The sequence below is a fragment of the Nicotiana attenuata genome, unplaced genomic scaffold, assembly GCF_001879085.1.
Source record: "Nicotiana attenuata strain UT unplaced genomic scaffold, NIATTr2, whole genome shotgun sequence".
NCBI classification, from domain to species: Eukaryota; Viridiplantae; Streptophyta; class Magnoliopsida; order Solanales; family Solanaceae; genus Nicotiana; species Nicotiana attenuata.
Genome location: NW_017671873.1, coordinates 101,456 through 126,579, shown reverse-complemented (window position 1 = coordinate 126,579; position 25,124 = coordinate 101,456). Strand labels below are relative to the sequence as shown.

At 38.4% G+C, this 25,124-nt stretch overlaps 1 protein-coding gene and 1 long non-coding RNA gene across 2 annotated transcripts; both read right to left on the bottom strand.

The window, feature by feature from the left end:
• Positions 1 to 13,425: 13,425 nt before the first annotated feature.
• LOC109210657 (methylesterase 10) lies at positions 13,426 to 17,177 on the bottom strand. The gene is made up of 3 exons (XM_019374111.1): positions 16,633 to 17,177; positions 15,469 to 15,606; positions 13,426 to 13,774 (listed from the first exon to the last, which is right to left on the bottom strand). Exons 1-3 carry the CDS (start codon positions 16,999 to 17,001, stop codon positions 13,493 to 13,495), a joined length of 789 nt encoding a protein of 262 aa, XP_019229656.1. The 5' UTR covers positions 17,002 to 17,177; the 3' UTR covers positions 13,426 to 13,492.
• Positions 17,178 to 22,933: 5,756 nt separating this feature from the next.
• On the bottom strand, positions 22,934 to 23,263 carry LOC109210654. Its single transcript, XR_002065587.1, has 3 exons — positions 23,193 to 23,263; positions 23,054 to 23,107; positions 22,934 to 22,974 (listed from the first exon to the last, which is right to left on the bottom strand). It is a non-coding gene; the product is annotated as an uncharacterized LOC109210654 (long non-coding RNA).
• Between the last annotated feature and the right edge of the window lie 1,861 nt (positions 23,264 to 25,124).

Below are 25,124 nucleotides of genomic sequence, written 5' to 3'. Positions count from 1 at the left end.
AAGTGCAAATTCCTAAGCAAGTCAATGCCATGGAGGGAGTAAGCATGATGGTGAACAAAAAAGGACCAAGGGTCCACAAGTGCAAAACTGAGTGGAGAATTATGTGCAAGAAGATAGTGGGTTTGACCAAGAAGACTCTTACAATGAACAAAAGGAGGAAGTGCAATATGTGAACAATTTTTAAGGGCAAAGAAATAAATCTCAAGGCCCGAATCAACAGCAATGGCGACCTCAAGGTAATCAAGGTAATTGGAATTCTAACAACCAAGGTATAATTGGAGTAGTGGTAACAATCAAGGAAATTGGCGTAATAACAACAATCAAGGAAATTGGAGTGGTGGAAATAACCAAGACAATTGGAGTGATAACAACCAAGGATATTGGGGGAGGCAACAACCAAGGGGGATGGAACAATAATCAAGGCAATCAGGGTTCGGGTTTTCAAAGTCCCCCGATGTATCAACAATCGAGCAACCTGCCTCCTTATCCTTCCCATGGTCCGAGTTCTTCAAAAAATGAAACGGGGCGTATTGAGAATATGTTCAATCAAATGATAGAGAAGAATGCCGATTTCGTTGCCCAACTTGCTTCCCACAATACATCAATTCGTAACATGGAAGTTCAAAAGGGGCAAATCTCTCAAGCTCTAAACACTCGTCCTAAGGGGACACTACCAAGTGACACGGTGGTGAACCCAAAGGGTGGGAACAACACGGGACATGCCATGACCGTTACGACAAGGAGTGGAAAAGGTGGGAATGTACCCACCTCTAGTGAAAGGAAACTTGTGGATGATGAGCAAGTGGTACAACAAGATGAGACTCCGAACAATGTGGTGCAAGCAAATGATGAAGTATGGATTGATATTGATGTCAATGTGGAAGAGACTCAAGAGGAAGTGAACCCGTGTAGGGATCACATTGTTGACATACCGGAACCGGTAGTGCAAAAGGCTAAGGCACCATTGCCTAAGCCTCCTCCTCCATACCCTCAAAGGCTTGCCAAGTAAAATGGCGAGAATCAATTCAAAAAGTTCATTGACATGATGAAGAGCCTATCGATCAATGTACCATTGGTTGAAGCTTTGGAGCAAATGCCCGTTTACACAAAGTTTATGAAGGATTTGGTGACAAAGAAGCGGTCAATGAATTGTAAAACTATAAAGATGACTCATCAAGTGAGTGCAATTGTGCATTCAATGGCTCCCAAATTAAAAGATCCTAGTGCTTTCACAATCCCTTGTACCATTTGAAGTGCCGAGTTTTCTAAAGCTCTTTGTGATCTTAGGGCAAGTATAAATTTGATGCCCTATTCGGTTTTCAAGACTTTGGGATTTGTAAAATCAAAACCAACATCTATGAGATTACAAATGGCCGACCGTACCATGAAGAGACCATTGGGAGTGATTGAGGATGTTTTGATTCATGTCGATAAATACATTCTTCCAGCGGATTTCTTCATTCTTGATTGTGAAGTTGATAAGGTGCCGATTATTCTTGGTAGACCTTTCCTTTCTACAGGGGCTCTTGTTGATGTGGATACCGGAGAACTTACCTTCCGGATTGGTGATGAAAAAGTGGTTTTCCATGTGTGTAAATCCATGGGGCAATCCAATAGCAATGAGCTGTGCTCTTTTGTGGACTTGGTGACCGATGTGATTGTGGATGAAACAAGTGTTGTGACAAATATTCATGATACATTCGAGGTCGTATTGCTCAACTTTGATGACGAAGAGATGGAGGGCTTCATGGAATATGTGAACTCTTTGCAAGGAATGGGGTCGTACACTTATGAACCCCGCAAATTGTCCTTGGATCTTGAAAATAGGACAACTCCTCCTACAAAGCCTTCAATTGAAGAGCCTCCTAACTTGGAGTTGAAGCCATTGCCTCCACATCTTTAGTATGAATTTCTTAGCCCTCCTTCTACTTTACCATTTATTCTTTCCTCTTGTTTGACTAACGTGCAGGTAGACTCTACATTGGCGGTGCTACAAAAGAGGAAGAAGGCTATTGGATGGACATTAGCGGATATTCGGGGGATAAGCCCCACATTTTGCATGCACAAGATTAACTTGGAGGAAGGTGTCAAACTATCTATTGAACATCAAAGGAGGCTCAATGAAGCCATGCAAGAAGTTGTCAAAAAGTAGATCATCAAGTGGTTGGATCCCGGGGTTGTCTACCCCATTTCCGATAGTTCGTGGACTTTTCTGGTTCAATGTGCCCCAAAGAAAGGGCATGACGGTTGTCACCAATGACAAGAATGAGTTGATTTCTAAAAGAAAGATAACCGGGTGGAGAGTGTGTATGGACTATTGTAAGCTTAACAAAGTCACAAGGAAGGACCATTTTCCACTTTCTTTCCTAGATCAAAAGCTTGATAGATTGGCCGGGCGTGCTTTCTATTTTTTCCTTGATGGGTATTCCGGCTACAACCAAATTCTTATTGCTCCGGAGGATCAAGAGAAAACTACCTTCACATGTCCTTATGGTACTTTTGCCTTCAAGTGGATGCCATTGGGGTTGTGCAATGCACTGCCAACTTTTCAAAGGTGCATGATGGCGATATTCACGGACATGGTGGAGGATTACCTTGAACTTCATGGATGACTTCTCGGTGGTCGGGAATTCCTTTGATGATTGTGTCGCAAACTTGGATAAAGTGTTGGCAAGATGTGAAGAAACAAATTTGGTGCTCAATTGGGAGATATGTCATTTCATGGTCGAGGAAGGCATTGTCCTTGGCCACAATATCTCAAAGAATGGCATTAAAGTCGACAAGGAAAATATTGAGGTGATTTCTAGACTTCCACCTCCAACCTCAGTGAAGGGTGTGCGGAGTTTCTTAGGCCACGCGGGGTTTTACCGGCATTTCATCAAGGATTTCTCTAAAGTGGTGAACCCGTTGTGCAAGCTTTTGGAGAAAGATGCTAAGCTCCACTTCAATGATGATTGCATGAGAGCTTTTAAATTGATAAAGTTCAAGTTGACTACTACTCCTATCATCACCGCTCCAAATTGGAGTGTTCCTTTTGAGCTCATGTGTGATGCAAGCGACGCACCGGTAGAGGCTGTTTTGGGGAAACACATCAACAATATTTTTCATCCGGTCTACTATGCTAGTAAGACCATGAATAGTTCCCAAGTCAACTACACCGGAGAGAGAGCTCCTTGCCATTGTGTTTGTTATGGAGAAGTTCCGCCCATACTTGATGGGTGCAAAAGTAATTGTCCACACGGATCATGCGGCACTTCGTTATCTTATGAGCAAGAAGGATTCCAAAGCCTGGTCGATGAAATGGGTGCTTTTGTTGCAAGAGTTTGATATTAACATCCAAGATCGGAAAGGAATTGAAAACCAAGTGGCGGACCACTTGTCTCGTTTGGAGGAGGATGGGAGGCCGCATGATGGCCTTGGAATCAATGATTCCTTCCCTGATGAGCAAATTTTGGCTATTTTAATGAAAGAGGTACCATGGTTCGCGGATCTAGCAAATTTTCTTATGATTGGTATCATCCCGATTAGTTCTCTTCAAACCAAAGGAAGAAGCTCAAATGGGATTGTCAAGACTATTATTGGGATGAACCGCACCTTTTCCAGATTTATACGGATGGAGTGATTAGAAGATGTGCACAGGATAAGGAACAATATGAAATTCTTGAGGCTCGTCATTGTTTTCCATATGGTGGTGACCATGGTGGAGCAAAAACGGCCACCAAAGTGCTAAGTTGCGGTTTATATTGTCCCATTCTTTACAAGAATGCAAGTGATCTAGTCAAACGTTGTGATGAATGTCAAAGGGCCGGTGGAATTTCGAAGAAAGATGAAATGCCCCTCACCACCATTCTGGAGATTGATATTTTCGATGTGTGGGGTATTGACTTCATGGGTCCTTTTGTGAGTTCTTGTGGAAACACCTACATCTTGGTTGCGGTTGATTATGTGTCCTAATGGTTTGAAGCCGTTTCTTTACCCAACAATGAAGCGAGAAGTGTGGTGGCGTTCTTGAAGAAGAATATTTTCACAAGGTTCGGTACTCCGCGGGCTATCATAAGCATGGCGGGTCATATTTTTGCAACAAAGCCTTCGACACCTTATTCATCAAGTATGGTTTCACTCATAAAGTCATGACTCCCTATCATACACAAGCAAGCGGTCAAGTAGAAGTCTCCAACCGGGAGATAAAGAGTATTTTGTCCAAAACAGTGTATGCTAACCGGACGGATTGGTCAAAGAAACTTGATGATGCTTTATGGGATTATAGGACGGCTTACAAAACACCTATCGGAATGTCTCCATACTGGTTGGTGTTCAAAAAAGCTTGTCATCTTCCGGTGGAACTTGAGCACAAAGCCATGTGGGCTTTAAAGAAGTTGAGTCTTGAGTGGGATGACGCCGCCAACTTAAGGGTGGCACATTTGAATGAGTTGGATGAGTTCCAGTACCATGCATACACAAGTTCGTCCTTATACAAAGAAAAGATGAAATATCTTCATGACAAGTACATTTGGAACAAAGAGTTCAAAGAGGGTGATCTTGTGTTGTTGTTCAATTCACGGTTGCGGATGTTTCCTAGAAAGTTAAAGTCTAAATGGAGTGACATGTTCGAAGTTGTGGGTGTGACACCCTTTGGTGCATTGGACTTGAAGAATAAAAATGATGTGGTGTTTCGAGTCAATGGTCACCGAGTTGAATATTATTTGGGAAAAGTTGGTGATGGCCACGTCATGGCGGTAATTCATTCAAGTGATGGTAATTATGCGTCGTGCCGCGATGTCAAATTAGGCGCTTCTTGGGAGGCAACCCATGTTTCTTTTTCTTTTTCTTTTCTTTTTTTGTAAATAGCTATTAATTTTGGGCTAACTGGATTGAGGTGTGTTGCAAGGATGAGTTTGCTTTACAGGAACTGTGTTTAGAAAACTGGCTAACTATGGAAAGAAGTACGAACCGCACATGTATTGTGCGGACCGCACAATTTTGAATGCTACAGCAGAAAGCAACTGCGGCCGCTCAATTCTTGTGCGGACCGCACAACTTAGAAAGGGAAAATGCAAACTCTCTAAAGTTTGGTATGTCAGAGTATTGGACATTCTGCGGCCGCACATCTAATTATGCGGTCCGTAGTCCAAATCTACGGTCACACAACAAATTGTGCAGACCGCAAATCAACATAGGCTAGTAAGCCTTCAGGTAACAGTGTGCGGACCGCAGAAGGAATTCTGCGGCCGCACTCCTCCTTTGTTTTCCCAAGACTGCCTTCATGAATAAATAGTAGCCTAAGGCTACTCTACAAGTTCTCCCCCTCTAAGCACTCTAAACACTAAAACTTGGAAATCATCTGTTCAATCCTCTGCCACACTCCATCCAAATCTGTGATCATTTAGTTGTACTGCTTCATATCTGGTACGCCTAATTTCTCATAGAATTATTAAATTTTCTTAGTTTTATTTACAATTTAATTTTCTAGGTAGTTTTAGGCCATTAATCTATAGATTTCAATTTTACTACCATGTGGGGGTTTAATCTGTGTGGGCCAACTACTAATTGCTTTATGGGGACTGGGTAAACTGATCTTCATGTTTACTTGTTAATACTATGTCAATTTTTGCAAAAATTTGTAAGCTCTAGGAATCTGATCGACTGTAATTTGAAACCTGCGGCCGCACAAGAAATTGTGCGATCCGCAGAAATCAAAATTAGGGTACTGTATGAGAAGCATGATTCTGCGGCCACACTTGAAATTGTGCGGATCGCAGAAATTCCACCACGGCCGTAGAAAAGTGTGTGCGGCCGTAGATCAGACCAATCTCTATCATCAGAGAATTGGTATCTTGGGGCACTCTAATGTGTGACCGCAATGAGAAATGTGTGGACCGCACTTCAATTCTGCGGTCGCACTTAATATTGTGCGGACTGCAGTTCCATCTCTGCAGCTGCATTTCCAAATTGTGCGGCCCGCACAACCCAGTCTGCGGCCGCACTTGCAATGTTTCGGACTGCACTTCCCCAACCTGCATTCATATTTCACATTGTGTTGACTGTTTGTTTTGAACATTGCAACTGACTCTTGTGTTTCTTGTTACAGATAATGATAAGATCACGAGACCGTGGAGATACATCAAAGGGGGGGGGGTGAACCTTCCAGAGGCCGAGGAAAGAGTGCCTTACCCCTCGCCCTTCAAAAGACTATATCTATAAAGGCAACAACCAGTCGAGGTAGAACTGCAGAGCCCGCCAAATCAAGCTCTTATGTCTCGTCTAGGGAGGCATCGGAGGGCAACTCCGTTGAAGAGCAGCCAGTTGTCCAATCAAAGCCATCGGGGAGATTCCAACTCTGGGACGAGTCTTCTACATCACCAAAACACTTTCGAGGGTTCGGAAGGTGACAGTCAGGCTTCGCATCCCTCATCTACACATGCCCCTGACGCACAAGCTACTACAGTGGATGTTGATGATATATCGGAGATGGCCGGGGGGGTGATACTAGAGTTGCCGACCTTGAGAGGTCGAAGAAGAAAGTGGTGTGGGAGATAGATTCGTTAGTCTCGCTGCCTTCACGAGTTTCCGAGAGTGGTGGCCGATGAGATCGCTCACTCTTGAGCGTCAGTTCAATTTGAAAGACCTTGCAGCTCCGGGGTCACCTCCAGCATGGATCACAGCAGGGGTTCCTATTCAGCGGAACACCCTAAACTTTGAGACAAAGGGATGGCAGACATTCATGTGTAGCAGACTAGACCCGTGCCAAAATGAAACAAATCTTCCGATTCTGCGGGCAATGCTAGTCACCTCTATTATGGCCGGGTACTTGATCAATATGGATGCTGTGATGTCGGCCAACATGTCTGTGGTCTCCAGGCAAGGTAACACCTCCTACCTGTATCCCAACACCATCACTGAGTACCTTACAGATACATGGGTAGACCGAGGGATTTTGATACTAAGGTGCGGGCAAAGAAGCCTTTCTCATGGTATTCTTTGATGGGTGGTGGATACCCAAAGAAGAAGGGTCATCCCCCTACTACTGCGGGCCAGCCTGATGATCCCGCCGGGGTAGCTGCTGAGACAGTTGATGTGCCATCTACTTCAGCAGAGCCTTCAGCCAGTACAGCTGCCATGCCCCCACCTTCAGCATCAGTGCCTTCCATCTCGGCTTTAAAGCCGGTGCCTGTGCCCACTCATCCACTATCTGTGTTGCGAGTCTCCCAGACACTGGCGAGCCTCAACAAATGGATACATACAGCCACTACAAAGCTGTCTAACATATCTAGTACTGTTGCAGCGCTGTCATCCATTTCGGCACCCCAGGTTCCTTCGACAGTGGGGGAGTCATTGAAGAAGCTCTTGGAGAACCAGACCACCATAATGAACACCTTGGTAGCACATGGAGAAGTGATTGAGGAGCTGGGAAAGCAGGTAAAGAAAACGAGGAAATCCCAGGCATCCAAGAAATCAGTTGACAGGTTGAGGAGAGAGGTGACCAAGATAGCAACGGCTGGTGATCTTCCATTTGACATGATGATGGAGTAAGATCCACCGGCACCAGCAGATCTAGCAGCACCATCAGCTCCAGTGGCACCAGCTGGCCAGTCTGAGGATCCAGCCCTGGCTGCCGACACTACCGAGGCGACACGCCAGATGTTCACCAACCCAACTACTCCCAAAGTCGAGGATGATGAGATTCAGGTAGAGGAGACTGAGAGCGGTGACGCTGCTATGGACACAAAGATGTCTAAGGCCACATAGGGAGTCCTCTTCACTCTTACCCTTCCTTATTCTTATTTTGTTAAGCATTGGGGAGAATGCTTATTTTTATTCGGGGGGGAGGGGGAGGGGTGGAGTTTATTTGAGCTATTTTGATAATTCTAAATATTTGATTTGTAATAATTGACAGTATTTTCTTCTTTCTCCTTATTCTATATATATTCTCTCCTTTCTCTCATGATGTATATATTCTCTCTTGTCCTCTCTCATTATGTATATTTGTTACGTTTTCAGTAGTTTTGCTTTGTAGCTTCTTTATTTTGCTTTCTTATTAGCTAATGTTTGATTTAGAAGCTTCCTTTTTAGTTAGTAGCTTCTTTTTATGTTTTAGTAGACAATAAGCCTTTGGTTTTCTTAATGACACGGTTCTTTTCAAATGTAGTTTTTGTGTGAACCGGGTGACTCGTTCCAATGATGGATGGCATGACAACCTTCTTAAGAGATTGTGTCTATCTTTTATGTCTAGGTAGTAATAGTAGTAATAATGAATAAAAAGACCTAATTGAGTCAGGCTCGGAGAGTCAAACATGCTTCACTTTGTACCAACACACTTAACTACGTGCTTATGGTTAAAAACATGGTTTTTGGAAAGAAATAGCTATAGTTAGTGATCTTTTGACTCTTTTGTTGACTTAGGCAACCATCGAATGGTTTAGTCAAACCATAGTGATTTTCAATCTTGAATATGGTCGTTGTGGGCCCTCGACTCTATCCTCTTGAACAGTCCAGCTGCGTGAGAGGTGAGATGTTTTTGTTGCAAGTCCAAGTACCCGTGCGAATGGTCTAGAACTTGCCCCGAATGTGTTTCTAGGCGAAATTGTAAGTTATGCTTGCCTTGAGAAATTATTGTAGTCTCTCCTTGTTCCGATTGAAATTTTCCATGGCACACCAATGTTGTTGTCCCTAGTCAAATCATTTGAGCCTAAAACCTTTCTGATTTGATAACAATGTTACAAGCCTTTACCTGTTTTGTCGTGACCCTCTCTTGGCACCCGAGCTTTCCTTAACACTCTTATGAGCACATGTGAAACGATTGGCTAAAACTGTAAGTTTGGGGGAAAGACGAGGAGTTTGAAAAACGTATCAAGGCAAAAGAGAAAAGAAATGCAGAAAAGGAAAGACAAGAAAAAGAAAGAACAAAAAGAAAAATGCAACAAGAAAGTGAATAAGTTGATAAAGTTGAAGGGATTCAAAGAAAAGTAATGATGCAAAGCATGGAGAAAGCAAAGAAGGTGAAAAATAAATATTATGACCAAGAAAGAGTGATGTTAAGTCTCTCTAGTTACCCTACGGAAAAGAAAATTCCTCAAAGAGTTAGCAAAGCATGAGCCAATAAAAGAAAATGGAGTGTTTAAGGAAAGATGAACCCGTTCTATCATAGCTTATCCAACCTCAGACCAAAAGCCTTCATTCCATTCCGAAAAAGTCCTACGTGATTTCAAGCTGAGTAAGCTTACATTAGTGGTAATTTACATGAGGGGCAAGCCTATGGTACTTAAAGCCGTACTTGCGACATTCTTTTGAGAGAGATGAGTGAACCATTCGCAAATCTTTGAATTGCGTGTTATGTTCTTAAGTGAGATATGCAAACAGAGAATAGAGGAGTAGGAGTTTGGGATCCACAATTACCTACATAAAAGAGCAAGCTTCCTTGATGAATAAAGTCAACTCTTGATGCTCAAGTGTCACATTAGAACTATTTGTGCTTAAAAGTTTAACTTCTTGTCACATTAGAACTATCTGTGCTTAAAAGTTTAACTTGTTGCCTTGTTGATAATTTATAAGTATTGTGGGTAATTGTTGGTCCAAATTGATGTGTGATTGATGCACCTTAGATTAGCTGGAAAAGCTCTTACCTTGTAGAAGTGGGAATTACTTTGTTTGCTTGAGGATAAGCAAAAGCTTAAGTTTAGGGGAGTTGATAAGTGGGGATTTTGACTACTTATTAGTGCCTTTTAGCTTTTGTTTTAGTCCAAAACTGCTTAATTGTGTTCCTAAAAACTGATGAAATGTGTCTAATTGTAGGAATATTGGAAGATGATCTCCCACGATGAAATCCAACTAAAGAAGGAGTAATCTGAACTCAAGAACAAAAACAGGCAGAAAAGCTCAAAAGTGCGGACCGCAAAATATCATCTGCGCCTGCAGGTTGTGAAGAAATTCCCATTAGAGAAATGTGCAAAGTGCGGTCCGCACATGATATGTGAGGGCACAGAAACTGGGTTAGAGCAAAAGTTCAGAGAACCTACATCTCAAGTCCAATAAAATTGCGGACCACACAATTATTGTGCGGCCGCAGAAAAAAAGCTACGCGGCCACAGACATTATTATGTGGACCGCAGAAAGAGAGAAGTGCAGCCGCAGTTCAGAATTATGCAGCCGCAGATTTCCAATCATGTCAAGCCGAAGCAAAGTAAGGACCGCACATGGAATTGTGCGGCCGCAGAACCTCCGAAAGGGCATTTTTGTCCGAAAATTCCAGCCCTGTATAAATAGAAGAGTTTTACTTTTTTAGGTCAAGTTTGACATCAGCCGCTACAGTAGATGGTTTCTTTTACTCTTTTTAGTAGTTTTTGCTATTTTGAGCTTTTTGAACATTGATTTCATCATTTTAATTGTCAATATAAATTTAATTATCATTTCTTCTTCTACTTCTTCTATTTTAAGCATAAGTAGCTAGATTTTCAGTAGGGTTGTGACCCCACCTTAGAGTGTAATCTTAATGGGTATTTGATTTATTGCTTGTTTATGGTTGAGTGTTTATTATTTAGCTTTGTTCTTGGTTTAATTTGTAGAATTAATGGTTGCAAACATTAGTTCATGCCTTTTTGACTTAGTCTCTACTTGATAAAGAGAGACTTAGTCTAGAAAAGCTTGGCTAACAAGAAATTGGGTCAATTGAGAGATTGATAAGCTCAATTAAAGGGTTGAACCTAGAGATAGTAAGACCCGACTTGAGCTTTTAATCAACCGTTTTGTTCAATACCCATTTGGACTTGAGAAAGCCAAATTGGGCAAAATCACTCTCTGATCGAGAGGTATTGAGTGGGTACTTGAGTGTTGATAGCTATAATACACCCTGTCCAATAAAACAAGCTTTATAGTTTACAACCCATTAGGCAAACACCTAGGTGAAGGTCATAGCCCTAGGCCTTTTAAATTGTTTGAAAAATAACAAAAATAATTTCCTAATTCAATTCTTAGTTTGAAATCTTAGTTTAAATTAGACCTAGAAACAACCCAAGTATGTGGAAGTGTAAATTGAGACAATTTAAGCTCATACACTATAATATATACCCCTAAGTCCCATTCATAGCTCCTTGTGGAAAATCGACCCTGACTCCTTATCGGTTATAATATTGCATGGACTGTTTCATAACCTTAAATAGAGGTGTGACTTGGACGAGATCACTCACCACCAAGAATTTCCCCCACTGTGGCGAAGATTCAACAACGTCCCTCGATAGAAATGGGGAGCGAAAAGGTGCACCAAGTGGTATACTGTGATCTTGACCTCGGCCAATTCGGTAAACATTGCCAACATTCTGACCACCTTGAAGACGTGGGGGCCAGCTGTGCGGGGCACACGTTATAGTGGCGGCACAATTCTTCTATCAACAGTGGGAAAGGGAATGAATAGCCGATTGTGAACGGATAAGCGTAAAGGGCGCAGAATCCGGGATGATAGACACGCACTTCATCGTCACCCACAAGGACCAACTTCACGTGATCAGGAAGGCCAAACTTAGCCTTAAATTTGGCTAAACGCTCGACCGTCATTGTAGATCTAAACCTCTCAGTCACCACTTTTGGTGCCTTGTGGAAATCAGATTTGGCATCGGGGTACTGAGGTACAATCTCCTCCACAGTAGGGAGCGTTTCGTCCTCAGCAGCGACTGAAACATCTTCCACCTGATTAGGGAATACGACGTCTAAAAGGACAGAGTGATCTTCCATATGGGCATCAGATGGGAGGTTCGACATTTGTTATAAAAGAAGATAAAGAAGTAGAGAGAGTGTAAAAAACTTCAAACTTAACAGTGCTCCCATATTTATAAGGTTTGGGGCACCAGAAACGAAACGGCTGGTCATGATTAGCACAATGATCGAAACGGCAGAACCAATCAAGGGACACACGAGAGTCGACGCAATACATTGAGAATCAACATCACCATGATGCATGACGTCACTCCATCTCTTAGACCATATGGTTCCAGCAAATCCGCAGGAAAATCAGAGGTTTGAAATATGCGGCCCACAGAAAGTCATGTCACCAGTGACCTACAATGACTACGACCCATGTTATCTATTCGACAAGCTCGACCATGAATGACATTATCGCTCCTTGAGCTTGCCCACGAGGGCGACCTCAATGAGCGGAGGACTAACTGTATGGGCCAAAAATTAACTTAGTTATGTTTAGACCATATCAGCATTAAGAAGGCTTTCGAAAGCTTCCACGTGCCCTCAGTATGACTTTAGCAAGAAGCGAGTTCAAGGTCGAAGTGATCTAGCGAGAGACAAAGGATTTGGTCAAGGAGTCATCACAGATCGAGGCCGAGGACGAGCACTCCTCTTAAAAAGGAATAATAACGGCTAGTTTTAGATAAGACTTCAGAGAGATTATTCCTATGAATATTCTCTGGGATCTGTACTATTAGTGTTTTTAGACATATGTTACCTTATAAATAAAAAGAGACATAGTTATGGGGGGAGAGATATTCACTGGTAAGAGAACACATTGACTTTCTCTGTAGAATCTTGCTTTGTTGCAAAATATACAAAATATACCTTTTTCTTAATATTCTTGCCTAACTTTTCCACATGATCCAAGAACAATCTGAATATTCAAAGGTCCATCAATCATTCATCATTGTCAGAAAGAATATCCACGGATCCTATCCTTTTCGGGTGACTCACATGTTCTTATTTACTTAAATGTCATTTATTGCTATTTATTGTTATTTAATGCTAGCCCCTTCCTTTTTGGGTCATTGAATATTGCTAGTGTTATCAATATTTATTGCTACTTAGATAATATACGTATTATCTTACTACAAAATCAGTTAATATATCTTTGGACATTAATATTACCTAAAATTGACTCTATTTTATTTAATCTAATTGTTTAAACCCAGATCTAAATCTTGGATCAAACAAATATAATACTTTCAAGAAAATGAGTGCTTTAGTTGGATTAGGGGCCAACTTTATTTTGGAACGCAAGAAAGAAAGGCAGAAAGGATAAAAAGGGGAAAGAGAAAAGAAATACGGAAAATAGCGACCACACTTTCTTCTTCGTGTTATATCTATTTGAATTTTCTTCTTCTTTATGTGTAATACATAAAGAATAATTTGTAGAATATTAACTCTACCTAATAAAGTGAAAGATAGCAAATCTAAACATAAAACAAGTCCAAGTGAAAAAAATGAAAATTCTTGATAAGAAAATATAATTATATTCTGAGGGAAAGTGATAAAAAGGCTATTAGAATTTTCTCAAAATGTACTGCATCATCAGCAAGAAAAAACTATCATATTATTTTCTATATACTTTAATTACAATAAAGGCATTAAAGACCTATATGAGGAAGGATACATTATATTTTTTCCATTGAGCTAATTAATTATGATCAACATTTATTTTATTTTTGGAACTTACTTTTTGAAAAAAAAAAAAGCTTAAAACTTTATACTCATTATCAGGGTATTTTAAAAAAAAGTAAATTCAATGATAATTGTCAGCAATTTCCTGCAGACAGAGAGAAAGCTTGTGAGGTTGGGATATCATGACCATATGGCCAGCTTTGGCAATGGATTTGACTTCATAAGGAGGACTCTTCTGAATATTATACATTTGGAATTCTTCTTCCATGACTGGATCATCTTGGCACAACACGTAAACTTTTCTCACCGACCCATATTTCTCTAGTGTCAGCAGCCCTTCCTTTGACATATCTTCTGTGAAAAACTTACCTGGTCTTATCAGCATTTTTGCCAATTCCAAGTCCTGAGTTGACAAAATATAGCACGTCTCTCATGAAATTTTCAAATTTTTAGCTACATGCAACCCTTAAAATTTCAGAAATTACGCATGTATCTCCTTCATATATTCTTAATACAGTATAACGGTGTACTTCCTCCGTCTCACTTTGTGTGGCAGTGACACGATTCAGAGTACGAGGGTCAAAACTATCTAATTTTCGATGTGACTTCGGCCATAGAATCTTCAAATTTTTTAAAATAAAATTTATATATTTAGAAACTACATATGAAGTACTATAAATTAAGGGGTATTATCACTTTTAGCCTGCACCAGAAACTATTTACATCTGGTAGCCGAAAAAGTGTATAAAACTTGTGCAATTTGTGTACACACACACACACACACAAAATATACATATTTTTACACATTTTTTCCGCTATTATTTTTACAGCAGCTATACAGTGTCATTTTTCCATAAATTAAATCATAGTAGTTAATACTTCAAAATATTAAAAGGTATATAAAAACTTGCGGTAAAAAAAACTTCTTTAAACTTTTCAAATTGTAATTGTATCACATAAAGTGGGAGGAGTAGTAACTTTTATGGAAAGAACAGGTTATTTCTTCCTAACCATTTGTTTTATTGTTAGTTTAAAATATCATCATTTAATAGGTTGATTAAAGTATATATGTGATCAGAGATAAAATTAGGATTTGAAACTTATTGTTCAAGATTTTAACTATTTTAAGTATTTACTGAATTTTAAAGTAATACTTTATACATATACAATGAAATTTTTAAGATAAATACATAATTTAAATCATTGCTATTTTTCGTTTGAACTCATAACTGACACTCTAGCTCCGCCATGAGTATGTCCATTTTAGCAATTTCAGCATTAATAAATCCTTAGCATTTGAGGGGTGTCTCTCATTGGCCCGTGTATGAATAGTGAAGTTATTAGTGAATGTCAATTTCTCAAAACTTTTTCGTACGTAGTTAGTATCGGCCGTTAGATTCCCACCTCTCTACCAGTGTACTATGAGTAATAACAGCGACGTGTTTTGTTGCAATGAATCATATAGTCATCGATACAGTGGCGGATGCAATATATCGGCTCCGATCACCGGGTTCAAGTGAACTTAGTATTTTTGAGACGGAATATAAAATTATGTATAAAAATTCATTAATATTGCAATTAATAGCAATATGAACTCATAACTTTAAAAAGACAATGGGTTCAATCCTAAAATTTTAAGAGGTTGAACCCATTAAACTTAAATTCTAAATCTGCCTTTACATCGATAGGTTATTCTTGTATAGGTTTAATATATGTGCATTAATAATGCAAAATAATTTTATGACATCAATTAAAATAACATGATGATCTGAGTAAAATCTACAAGAAAGTAGTGAGGATTCATATAGCCAAGAAAGTAGTGAGGATTCATATAGACGACTTTCAATTCAATTGGGACTAAGACTTTGTTATTATCAGTGTACCAATTAAAATAGCATACAAGAAAATGTAATTATCTATAATAAGTCTACCCTGATAATTTAGAAAATAAAATAAATGAAATACTTTTTATAAAATATTATATTGATAGCGTAATCTTTTTTTCGTAAAAGTTAAATCCAGTTATAGAGGACAGGCATTCAATCCTTAAAAGCAAATGCATGTACATACATAGTAGTAAACAATTAAGAAAATAACCTCTGTTTGGCAATGTTTGTAAAGATTAGCTTGCATGTATTGTGAGCCAAAAATAGCTGATGTTGGTGGATTTTCCATTCCTTGGTCGAATTTATATTCACAATCCATGAGCGACTCCATTGAAGTCCTCCTAAAGAACTGCAATGTAACTCCAAAATTTTGGCGAAAAACAAAATCAACAATATTTCATTCATCAATTATAAAGCAAGAAAAGTATCTGCAAATTTCCCTAGAAAAGATAGGCATGCAAAGTAACTCTTGAATAAGAAGTGTATTTTAAATGTTGTAACAAATTACCCGTTTCACTTTTTTCGGTTACTAGTCTTATAGATGGTTATCTATAACGACCTTCTTTTGACATCATAGACTCAAAAATAATAGGCATGCACATATTGTAATAAATTACTGTCTCAATTTTCATATAACTTCCACTTATTGTAGGTTATTTGAAATTATTTTATAGGTGATCCTATAATATAAAAACTTTATGCTGTATAGAATTTTTTGAAAAATATTATTGGGTCTGGTTCACTCATAAGGGGATTAGAGATGGCCTGCGATTCTATTAATTATTTCTCCATGTTAAACCCTAGAGCTAGCTTATATAAATACAATTATCGGTGGTGTTTACGTCGAGGCTTTCCATTATACTTGAACAATTAGAGTTTAGAGGAGTTCTCCATCTAGGAGATGTTTAGCTAGCGTTTGGACATAGATTTGATTGAAACTTGAAAAAAAAAAATTTAAGTTGTGCTGAAAAATAATTTTTGAAAGTTGAAGTTGCGTTTGGACATGCATTTTATTTGAAAAAAAATTGAAGTTTTGTGAGTGGAAGAAAAAATTTCACACAAAAACTGCCCTAACCCGGTTTTTAGGAATTTGAAAATTTTAATTTTCTTTTCCCAAAACATGATCATATTTTATGAACAAACAGTGTTTTCAAAAAAAAAAATTGAAAAAATAAAGCCAAAATCTATGGGCAAACGGGACCTTAGTATGTGGACAAAGGAAATTTATTCACTTGGTGAGGATTTCCGGCGACCAATAACATAATTCATGGTTGTTGCAAATCCACTTCCGCTAAGGATAAAACCCTAAGTCTCCTAAACTTAGTATTTACGTGTTAATTCTACAGTATTTAAACTCAAAATGAATGCAAAGTACCTCTTGAATAAGAAATGCAGGTGGATCTTTATGATTGGGCATATAAGCAGTGATGAAAACTGCTGCTGATATTTTCTGAGGGAAAGCTTCCATAGCAAGAGAAATGCAAAGGCCACCATAACTATGTCCCACCAAAATAACCTTTTCATCATGAGGCAAAGAGACCATAACATCCATCAATGGCTGAACGTAATCAGATATTGAAACAATTTCTTTGAGTTGTTTCATATTAACCCCAGAAGCACCAAGGTCTAAAGCAGTAACTTTGTGATCAGTTTTTTGCAAAAGGTTGACAAGTTTGTACCAGCACCAAGCGCCAAGGCAAAATCCATGAACTAGAACGAAATGCTTCTTCAAAATTTTCTCCATATTGTAACTTCTTATTGAGGAATGTTTAGTAGTGTAAGGGGGAGCAGAAAAAGCTACTTAAAAGCAAGACAATATAGACTTAACTTAAGATAGGACATAATCCATAAGGATAATATTTATATTAGTTGGAAATATATTTTATTCTTGTTAGAGAACTTTTTATATTATTATAATATTACAATTATAATTGAGCTTAAATGGAGAAGCGAGTATACATCAAATCACCTAAACTTATTGGACTGAAATATACTCTCTCTTTCATTTTATGTGGCAACAATTTTTTTAGTCTGCTCCACTAATAATGGCAGCTTGCTAATAATTGGTAACAGTTCAATTTTAAATTTTTATTTTTGTCCGAAATGAGATAATTTATAGTCAAAAAGATATTTATGACTTGTCCTAGACCACAAGTTTTAAAAGTTTTTTTTTAAAAATAAAAAATAAATTCATACTTGTTCAAACTTTGACACGTAAAGTAGAAGAACCGTCAATGGGATGTTGTTCAAATGGTAAGCACCCCTACCTACAACTCTACGATCGTGGGTTCGAGTCACCAAAGGAGCAATAGCTCAGGCAAAGGAAAATCAAAGGGGAGAAGAATTAATTATGTAAAAAAAAATATAATAAAAAAATAGAAGAAGCCGTTATTGTTGTTGGCGAGTCATCTTCAAGGCTCATCTCCTTTGTGGTCCAACCGTCCAAGCCAATTAAAGTAGTAATGGTCCTATACACACGTACTCGGTCACGTATTCATACCAGTCACACGAGAGATAATCTAGTAGACTTCCAACTATACCTCGAATTCTTAGGTCAACTATCAAGATACCTAATCTTCCCAAGCAATCTCCTTGCTTTCTAATTATTCTATCCTTACGTTAGGCTTAAATTCCATACAACAACAACAACAAATCTAGTATAATTTAGGATTAATTTCATATTATTTTCAATGTTATATTTGAGTAATTCTGGATACTAGGCTCTGTAATGACAATTTTTAGACGATTGATAAATCTTTATTTCGCCCTTCTTATTTTCTTTGAGCTTTCCATTCTTTATTATACTCCTTCCATTTCATTTTAGGTGAGACGGTTTGAAGTTAAACTATCTAATTTTTCGTGTGAATTCGGATTAGAATATTAAAAAACTTGAAATTTATATATTTAAAAATTGGGATAATTTTATTCATGGTCATTGAACTTTTGTTTTTGTTACCCAAAAGTCACTTTTCTTTTTTTTTGTTACGTAAAAATCATTCAACTTTGTGTTCATTACACAAAAGTCACCTTTTCTTTCTTTTGTTACACAAAAATCATTTTACTTTGTTCTAGTTATCACAAAAGTCATATTTTTACTTGAAAAGTCTATTATGCCCTTGATATTATATAAACCTTCATATTTATGTCATACCTTCTATATTATATACTATATAATATATTTTTAACTATGTATTTTATTTATAAATAAAATAACTTAATATTATCTTATTTTTTATTTTTTATAATATATTCGTTAATTTAATTTTTTCTTAACGTTAATTTTCAAAATATATTAGTAGCGTTATCAAATTTGTCAGTAACTTTAATATATATTAGTAGAGAAATAAATCGGCAAGTACATTTCTGTGAAAAAATTCACAGGTAAACAAACAAAGAAAATAAGGAAAAAAATCATATGTTAATCTGAAGGAAAATCTCTAGGTACTACATGCGAATTTAGCTGGGAATATTTTCTTGAGGATTTACCTGGGCAATTGGTTATTTGGGAAATTACATTACTAGAAATTCGGAAAAAAACATCCAAAAAAACCGACCAAAGTTGGTCGGTAATGGCCAATAATCGTCCAAAATGCGACCATTAACGTGTGGTCGGTATTTTGAAGGTCGTAAGGGCATACCGACCAAAGTTGGTCAATTAAATTCAAAAAAAAGAATTGCTGAAAAAGTTATTTTATAACGCTACTAATATATCATGAAAATTAAAGTTAAGGAAAAAATTAAATGTACGAATATATTACAAAAATAATAAATAAAATAATATTAAGTTATTTTATATATAAATAAAATACATAGTTAAAAATATATTATATAGTATATAATATAGAAGGTATTACATAAAATATGAAGGTTTATATAATATCAAGGGCATAATAGACTTTTCAAGTAAAAATGTGACTTTTGTGATAACTAAAGCAAAGTAAAATGATTTTTGTGTAACAAAAGAAAGAAAAATGGATTTTGTGTAACGAACACAAAGTTGAATGATTTTTACGTAACAAAAAAAAAGAAAAGTGACTTTTGGGTAACAAACACAAAAGTTCAATGACCATGGATAAAATTATCTCTTTAAAAATTACATAAATGTACTATAAGTCATGATAATTAATAATTTAATACATTTAAAAGGCATATAAAAAATCACAATAAAAAAGCCCGTTTGACTTACCATAGTAACTGCATCATATAAATTAAAACATCAGGAGTATTTCTTTTGAATTATTTATAATTCTTGCTACTAGTACCATGTTTTCGATCATTATAAGTATTACTTCTAGCATGTGCACGAATAAGGAAAATAGTCTTGTGATCAAAGTGGTGGGAACTGAAAGGGATTTACTAAGTCTCTCTATGAATTCACTTCTGCCCCTCTAACTTCGCCCTTGCTTGTCGTTTCAACAAACAATCTGAAACGACAATCTTACTCCTTTCGATCACATGCACAATGTGCTTTCTTTAATATTGGCACCACTTTTCTCCATCATTTGAATGGCATAGTTTAAGAGCACCATATGTCTAAAATAAACACCTTAATTCTTCCAACTATCTCTTAATCTCAGACCTATTGCCAGCCAGCCACTACATAGCAATTCAAAGCACGGCCCGACCAAGTAATGTTGATAAAAATGTTAGTCAAAAGTGATAATTATACAATGTGTTAGTTGCGGGTCATTTATGATGTATGGTCATGCGTCATTCACGCTCATTGCTCAATCATTGCTACTTTATTATCGGAAGAAAAAAATTAAAAAAAAAAAAAAAAAAAAAAAAAAAAATATATATATATATATATATATATATATATATATTAATAATAGTATATTAACTTCAATATGATTTGATGTAGTGCCGGTAAAACCTTTTTATACACATTTACTTTCTAGGCGAAGTTAGAATTTAAAATTTATAAATTTAGTATTCTATTAACTTTTAAGTTATTGAACTCTAAATTACGAATTTGTACATATAAAGTGAATTACTTAAGTCAAATATAGAGTTTGAACTCCTTTAGCAGAATCCATAGCCGAAGTGATGGCTCTGCACTTGTTCACACCCAAAAGGGATTCGCATTTAAGTGCATTTTTTATGCATAATAATACACTCCCTTCGTTTCAGTTTATGTGAATCTATTTCTTTTTTGGTCCGTTCCAAAAAGAATGACCCCTTTTCAAATTTGGAAACAATTTAGCTTGAAATTCCAATTCTACCCTTAATGGAAAGCTTTTATAACCACACAAATACTCTGGGGGCCATTTTGACTTGTTTAGGACCACAAATTCCAAAAGTCTTCTTTTTTCTTAAACTTCGTGCTCAGTCAAACAGATTCACATAAATTGGAACAGAGGGAGTAACAATATTTCCATCTTTGGACAAAAAAAACAAAATATGCTTGACTTGATTTGGAATATTTTACCTATTACCGAAGCAAATCAGCCTCCCATAATTGATTGGGCAAATAATTAGGTGGAGTCCTGATTGCTTTTGTCGTTTGCTCCGAAACCAAAATGTTGCTATTTTGGACTTAAAACACATAAATAGGTGTAAAAAAAAAGGTAACAATAATATATATAGCGCCAGAAATAGTGGCGTATATACTTTACTTTACGGTAACNNNNAAGTACCTAAACACATATAGTGGTCAGTTGCAGCCACTGGGTGCTGAGCATTATTGGCCTCCTGAACCATTTAAAATGGTGTGTAACAAGTCCTATTTGCGTAAAATACAGGTGCAGAAGAGAACGCGTATACGGAACCAAATGGATGTTAGTGATACAGTTTATGCGCGAAAATGTGGTATATGCTCGCAAACAGGACACGACCGTAGAAAATGTCCTTTGGGTGGCAACAGTAATCAAGCTCGGGGTGGGTGTTCTTCTAGTGTACCTAACTACCCATGAGTTGATGTTGTAATAATTAGTTAATATGTGTATGTTGCCTGATTTATGAAATAAAATTATGCTTGTAATAAATTAATTTTTTTCCAAGTCCAGTACATTACCACTCTTCTATATATAAGAAAAATAAAGATACTTTGACATTAACATAATTCAACTTTCACAATATTTGGTTTGATTCTAGATAATGGAAGAAATATCGGTCCACTTATTTCACCTTTTTTTCTTTTTCGTTATTTTTCCTCTAGGAATATTTAAATGTAACACGAATTTTCATTTAGTATGTGTGTGTTGTCTTGTCGAACTGAAAAAGCTGACCAGCTGACATAAAGTAGCCTTGTCAACATTATGATATGTAACACGCTAAATATAGCGCCATTATACCTGGCGTTATGTGTGTGTTGTCTTGTCGAATTGAAAAAGTTGACCAGCTGACATAAAGTAGTCTTGTCAACATCATGATATGTAACACGCTAAATATAGCGCCATTATACCTGGCGTTATGTGTGTGTTGTCTTGTCGAACTGAAAAAGCTGACCAGCTGACATAAAGTAGTCTTATCAACATCATGATATGTAACACGCTAAATATAGCGCCATTATACCTGGCGTTATGTGTGTGTTGCCTTGTCGAACTGAAAAAGCTGACCAGCTGACATAATGTAGTCTTGTCAACATCATGATATGTAACACGCTAAATATAGCGCCATTATACCTGGCGTTATGTCTGTGTTGTCTTGCGGTAAATATAGCGCCATTATACCTGGCGTTATGTGTGTGTTCTCTCGCCTATAAATAACAGGCTCATTGTAGTCATTTTGTGTGCTCAAAATTTACTAAACGCAAATATTTCATTAAAAGAAAGATTTTTTTTACTAAAAGGAAATATTTCACAAATGGCTCAGCCTCTTCGTCCACCAATGTGCTACTGTGGAAAAGCATGTGTGATGAACAGTTGCTGGGAAGGTCGTGATGTTGGACGCCACTACTGGCACTGTATGAACCGGTTGTACAAGGTTCCCGGCGAACCTATGTGTGAGTTTGATGAATGGGTTGATGAACCATGTTATCAGGAATGCTACAGAGAACAACTGCAATCTCTTTATAATAAGTGGTTATGCCAACTGGGAGTACAAAGAGAAAGCGATAGAATTATTACAGAAATGAGGGAGAAACTAAAGCAGGTAGGAGATGAAAAATGGAGAGCAGAATGGAATTGTGAAGCACAGAAGGAACGTAAAAATAAATATAAACGGGAACTTGCGGAGGTGAAGGCGAGAGTGAAAGAGTTAGAAGAAGAAAAAGAACAAATAGAACAACGATTTAAGTGGTTGGAGCGGAGAATAAATGGCAGCCGGGACTAAACAATGGCCTGTATGTGCTTAGTGTATTTTTCATATTTTATGTATTTTTATTATGTTGACATGTTATGTTTGTGTTTGTGTTGTTGTTATGTTTTCCTTGTTTGTTGTACTGAAATTTATTTTAATTAGTGGCATTTAAGTTTAAATGCTTGTGTTGTTATACGAAACAATAAAACACATGGAGAACTAAAAAAAGTAATGGATATATTCAATTAAATATTGTTGTTAATATGTACAAAAATATTATTTACACCAAATAAAAAAAAGGAAGGCCGACTCAATGTGTCCCGCATCCGGTGTGTCTCAATGTAGCCGTCGGCCTGAGGCGTATCCCCTCCCGCCCGGGTACGCTATCAGGATCATCATCATCATGTTTTCTCCTTATAGCCGGATGCGGAGCAGGATGACATGTATCGATGGTGCTGTCAGGTCCAGTAGAATGCTACATAATAATATAAAACTTAGTTTAGAAAACTACATAATAATTCATAAATAATTCATGACAATTTATATTATCTTACCATAATCGTGTCTGGATCCTGAATGTAGTCATCTGTCGCAGCATCACATGAAGCCTGAAATAAGAAAATTAATATAGTGTAACAAAATAAATAAGTTATAGTTAAAACAAATTCAAATTCAATACTAATAAACTCGTACCTGCGCATGTGAAGAGCTGCCATAACTCAGTCGGCGCCCACTAAATAAATCTCGGGTCGGTCGACCCTCATCAGTGGTAGACGGGCTAGGGAAATATCTACCCCACTCAGCTCCTTGAAAATCCGAGCCCGTGATCAATAGTTGACCCGATGGGGTCATCTGTGATGGCACTGGAGTGTCAAAAATTCCCAGGCTGTAAGATGGCATGTCAGTCTCATGCATGCCACCTGTCATATCAGCAGCAACATCATCGTCAGGAGCATCATGGCCCCCCTGCTGAACACCACCTCCTCGGGCAGCACGAGGTCGTCGGGCACCAGCAGCTCGTCGGGCACCACCACCTCGTGGGATACTACGACCTCGCTGGTACGTGGCTGGGTCAATATAATCAGCCTCGTGTGCTAAACGCTGATCCGATCGGGCTCGCTGCAATGTCTGGGCAGCCAAATCCATGAATCGACGACTGTAGTCCTGCATGACCACAGGATCGTGGACATAACTCTGCATCTGCTGCCCCATACGATAGACCGTGTGCAATCCAATCGCCTGCGCAAAAGTAAAGAATTTAAACTACGTAATTGGCACGAAATTACAGGTATATAATTAATTATAACAGAAAACATACCAGAGCCTCGTGTCTCCCGACGTATGAGACGTACCGACCTTCTGCCTGATGAACTGGGTTCCCGATAAAAAGTCGGGAAACAGTGCGGTACCATGCCATATAACCTTCAATAGGAAAGTGCTGCGGAGTTGGGTTTAAGTCACCTCGCCTGTCCCAAATAGCCAGCTGGGCGTTAATCCAGTCAATAAATGTGTCGTCCACCCTAGACCGATCATCCCTCTCATAATGTAAAGGATGCCATGCAGGCGGAGTCGGTATAGGCTGCGGCAGGCCAAACTGACGAAAAACCCGCTCTGAGGCATGATGCTCCACAATATCGAGGCATGTGAGAGGGACAGAAGCCCTCCAAATATGTCGGCCGAGCGTACAATATGCTGGCAGGGTACCTATCACCTCCTCGCTGTACGGCGTCCAGATGAACTATCAAATAACAACACAAACCGTTAGTATGCGCAACACTAAATTAAACAATAACTGGTACGTTTAGTTAGATATTCACCTGTGCGTCCTCAAGCAAATCCAAGACAACCCTGATGCGGGGGAGATTATGATGGGCATCATACTCTCGTTCAAGTCTACGATGCATAACCCACCTACAAGCTAGAGGGAGATTCGGAATGTCTACATTAGCCGGTAGCTGTGGTAGAGGTGGCCGAAGCTGCAGAAATCGCTCATAGACCCAAACCTAACATAGAAAGTTGATGTATAGTGTCAGATAAACTATAACTACGTAGAATTGTAACTAACGAACATATTCGTTGAATATGTTGTCACCTGTAGAAGCGGCAGGAAGCCACAAACGTCTCTCTGTGTGCCCATGGAAGCCCGGCACATTTGCCTGTACAAAAATGAGAGGACAGCACCACCCCAGCTGTAGCTGGCTGTATCCTCGAACCGGGTGATATGATGCAGAAAACGGAGGCTCACTAGGTTTCCCGAAGTGTTCGGGAACAAGACCCCCCCAAATAGAAGGAGCAGCAACAGCCTCGTGTATCGCTGCACATCCACCTCCGCTGACTCGTCGGTGATAGTATCGTGGAGCTGCACCAGGTGGTCTCTAATGGGGACTAACTGTATGCGACTGACCCCAGACGCTACCTCCTGGTCCTCCGACATGAAACCAGTGAGCATGTGCAGCATATCCCAATATGCCTCCCGCGGATAATATCTCATGGTCGTAGGACTAAAACAGGCAAGCCATTAGCGGACAGGCCATATAAAATCTCTGCGTCCTGGAGTGTTATGGTGGCCTCGCCAATGGGAAGATGGAAAGTGTGCGTCTCCGGTCGCCATCGCTCAATCATGGC